Raw genomic sequence first — 3,976 nt, forward strand, 5'->3', positions numbered from 1 at the left:
TTACAAAAAAATATGTGGTGCAAGTTTTCACTTTTCATAAATTTGTGTCGCATCCCAACCACTTTTTAAAAACAGCTATATTAAAAAATTTAAGTATGCTAACTTTTCAACAAAAAAATGAAAAAAAAAATTACGCCATTCTTTCGAAAATGTTAAAACTAAATTAAAAACAACTAATTAAATCTAAAACTAAAACTAATTAAATCTAAATAATATTTTATACTTGTAGAAAAGGACCAGAAGTTCCTAGTTCAATAGTCCTTTGAAAGATCCTAATGAAAGACTTTTAAATAATAACACGCTATTTAACTTAACCCTTTTGATTTTGATAAACTTATATACCTATACAGTCTTTTAACTAAATAAAATAAGGTAACCATAACTTTGAGTCGTTGTGTTTCGCCTTACAAGAGTTCAACTTATGTAAATAAAATTAATATAAATAAAACCACAATAATATTAATGTTTAATCACTATTATAACTTTTTTATTGACGTTTCAAGAATCCACCGTATGAGTGTCCGTATGATCCGTATGAGTGAGCAACTGGAATGGAAGCGGCCAATGGAGCAGAGTATGATGAAATAATTGGAGATGAACGGTAGACTGGAGCAGATACAATTGGAGCAGAGTGGTAAATTGGAGCTGAATGATATACTGGAGCAGCAGCGCGGATAACCTGAACAGCTGGAGCAGATTGAACGTATTGCACTGCAGGGTTGGAAATGTAGCTTCCAGAGCTGTAAACACCGCTACCGTACACGTTGTTGCCGGCAAGGTATCCAGCGTTAGCGACAGCCAAAACGGCGAACAAACAAATAAGGAACTACAAAATTGGGAGAAAAACTGATATTTTAAAAGTCCTTTAATATTTAAATTTTAATAAAACTTACTTTCATAATGATATGGGTGTGTTTTCTTAGTTCGGAGTAAACTACTAGATTGATCTTCTTTTGGTATCATACTTTATTTTATACAAAATTCAAAGTCAAATAAAACTACATATTTTGTTTAAGAATTCAGATCAAACTCATACAACTGTGTATAGGTGAAGAAGTGTGAGCAACTCAAAAACAAGAGACCTCGATACATTTTTAAAATTTTAAAATAATTTAACAATTAATTAAGAGGTAAATAGCAGTGTATCTTAGAAAAAAATTCAGTAAACTAAACCAAAAGGTTTTCTTTAAAAGATAAATGCAGATTTAAGGTAATTCAAAAGCGATAATTTAGATTTATATACAAATCTATTGTTTTCAATATGCATATGATTCTCATATTATTATTTAAATTTTGCAATTTCTGTTTTTTTTTTAAACTCTATCTAGAACAGGTTGAATACAAACTTTTGGCACGGAAGTGGAGAAAAGGGAAACCAAAATGCATGATGAAAATATGAAAGCAAAACTAAGATGTTCAAAACTACCCTAAATAAATTTATGCAGGACTAAAATTTCATTGCTCTTTATTTTAAAACAAGCGATAAAGGAACTTAAAAATGTTTATTTCAAAAACTTGCACTTTGCACTAAATTCCACAGTTGTTGTTTTATCTGGCAACGGAAACGAACTAATTGGACTTTAATTGTGGGAGCTTCTTAAACGGTCGGAAAACTGATACGGCAGAATGGCTATTAAAGAGAAGAACCGTTGTTTGATTCATCTTTTTCGCTGCGAACTTTTTGCATGTGAGAATTGAGTCAATTTAAAACTTATGGAAAAACTGAAGCTCTTCAAATAAGAAATTTTGGTATGGTGTCTCCTACGCTTATAACAAATAAGAACTTTCAGACAACGCTGTCTGATTCAAGTGTTACAAAACAAAAAAATATTAACTTTAAAATATTGTTATTAATGTTTTGTTTAGAAGAATCGACTAACAGAATACATGGGAAGTTATCTGTATGGTTTGAATCCCAGCCTCCAATTGTTTTTAAATGTTTTCAGAATTTAAAATTTTGATATTTATTTTTAAAAAAATGATGAATCTATCACTTAAAAAAACTGCATCGAACAGCTCAACTTAAAAAACAGAAGTAAGTAGATCGAAATTGATGTCAGCTTCATGTTTTCTTAAAAAAAAAATTAGAACATTATTCGAGCTAAGTGCAAATAATTAACTTTTTTAACAGTACTCATATGTTTTTGATACAACCAGGAAATAAAGGTCAATAAGTACTGTTAGTTTGTCCGTTTTGATAGCATTTATTCAAAACCAAAAAAGAAAAAAAATCCTTTATATAAAAGTATAGATAATACCAACTTAAAATTATTTAATTTGCACAATAGACATTTTTTAATAGTTTCTTTTTAGTGCCTTACTTAAAAAAAATCCCCTTACAGTATCTTAAAGTGCCCAAACAGTCCATCAACGAATCTCTTCATTTTTTTATAATTTTCAAAGTATGTTTCTAACTTTAGGAACTAAATTAGACCATCTTTACAATTCAAATTTCTAACATTTTAAACCATTATGCATGTAATTAAAAAAATCGTTTTATATTTTGATTATTTAAAAAATCCTTAACTGCATGAATGCCTTCTAGAATATATTTTACTCGAATGCAGTATAATCAAACAGGTGCGTTTTTCTTATCGAAAACTATTTATCTTTTAATTAATTCTTTAATTATGATTAAAATGTATCAAGGTCTTTCATATCTATCACACCTCTTCATGTTAAAGCATCAGTGTATGTGATTGCTCTGAATTTATAACTAGTGACCACTGAATTTGAATTTTGTATAAAATAAAGTCTGACTTCAAAAGAAGATCAATCTAGTAGTTTACTCCGAACTAAGAAAACACACCCATATCATCATGAAAGTAAGTTTTATTAAGGTTTAAATATTAAAGGACTTTTAAAATATCAGTTTTTTCCAATTTTGTAGTTCCTTATTTGCTTGTTCGCCGTTTTGGCTGTCGCTAACGCTGGATACCTCGCTGGCAACAACTTGTACGGGAGCGGTGTTTACAGCTCTGGAAGCTACATTTCCAACCCGGTGCAATACGTCCAATCTGCTCCAGCTGTTCAGGTTGTCCGCGCCGCTGCTCCAGTCTATCATTCAGCTTCACTTTACCACTCTGCTCCGATTGTATCTGCTCCAGTCTACCGTTCATCTTCAATCGTTTCATCATACTCAGCTCCATTGGCCGCTTCCATTCCAGTTGCTCACTCATACGGTTCATACGGACACTCATACGGTGGATTCTTGAAACGTCAATAAAAAGTTACGATTTTGATTAAAAACTAAAACTTTGTTTTTTATTCAATTTATGGTTGAGGTGATCCAAAAATCTAAGAAATGATCAAAAAGCCACATTTTTTAAGTTATGAAGCAACCGACACTGATAACTTCCTATCAGTACCCGTCGATCGATTTGTCTAAAAATGTTTAATATTATTCACTCAAAAAACTACGCATTGAATTTCTTTAAAGTCCTTTCTATTCTACACCCTACTCGGTCCTGAGCTATGGAAAACTTCTTCGTTTTGGACATATATAAATGTGAAAAGAAATACGTCAGGCTACCCAAAGCAAATGACATTTGGAGACACTGAAGCATCAGACACATCATCAATACTTTGTCTATTTGCTGACTTTTTCAATCCGTTTATTCACCTGCTAGAAATTACAGTACACTCTTAGATAATTCAACCTGTAGCGTTGATATCGGAGGATTACTACTCAGTTTAGAAGAAATATATTCAGGACTCCAGTCTATAAAGCCCAAAACTATACCTGGAGCTGATGGTATACCCGCTTTTTTCTTAAAAAATTGTGCTAAGTCACTATGCTATCCTTTGTATTGCATATTTAATCAATCTCTATCTCAGGGTATATTTCTAGGTGAATGGAAAACATCTTACCTTGTGCCAATTCATAAATCTGGACCTAAAAATAAAATTGAGAACTATCGTGGTATTTCCAAGTTGTCTGCCATCCCTAAATTGTTTGAGAACCTGGTAAAAAATA

General features: G+C 31.4%; 2 protein-coding genes across 2 annotated transcripts; one reads left to right on the forward strand and one right to left on the reverse strand.

Annotated features, from left to right (window-relative positions):
• Positions 1-487: 487 nt before the first annotated feature.
• Positions 488-899, reverse strand: LOC129944977 (pupal cuticle protein C1B-like). Its single transcript, XM_056054637.1, has 2 exons — positions 894-899; positions 488-826 (listed from the first exon to the last, which is right to left on the reverse strand). Exons 1-2 carry the CDS (start codon positions 897-899, stop codon positions 488-490), a joined length of 345 nt encoding a protein of 114 aa, XP_055910612.1.
• Positions 900-2,685: 1,786 nt separating this feature from the next.
• On the forward strand, positions 2,686-3,255 carry LOC129948239 (uncharacterized). The gene is made up of 2 exons (XM_056059158.1): positions 2,686-2,825; positions 2,891-3,255. Exons 1-2 carry the CDS (start codon positions 2,820-2,822, stop codon positions 3,224-3,226), a joined length of 342 nt encoding a protein of 113 aa, XP_055915133.1. The 5' UTR covers positions 2,686-2,819; the 3' UTR covers positions 3,227-3,255.
• The last annotated feature ends 721 nt before the right edge of the window (positions 3,256-3,976 follow it).

Source organism: Eupeodes corollae, chromosome 2 (genome assembly GCF_945859685.1).
Source record: "Eupeodes corollae chromosome 2, idEupCoro1.1, whole genome shotgun sequence".
Lineage (NCBI taxonomy): Eukaryota > Metazoa > Arthropoda > Insecta > Diptera > Syrphidae > Eupeodes > Eupeodes corollae.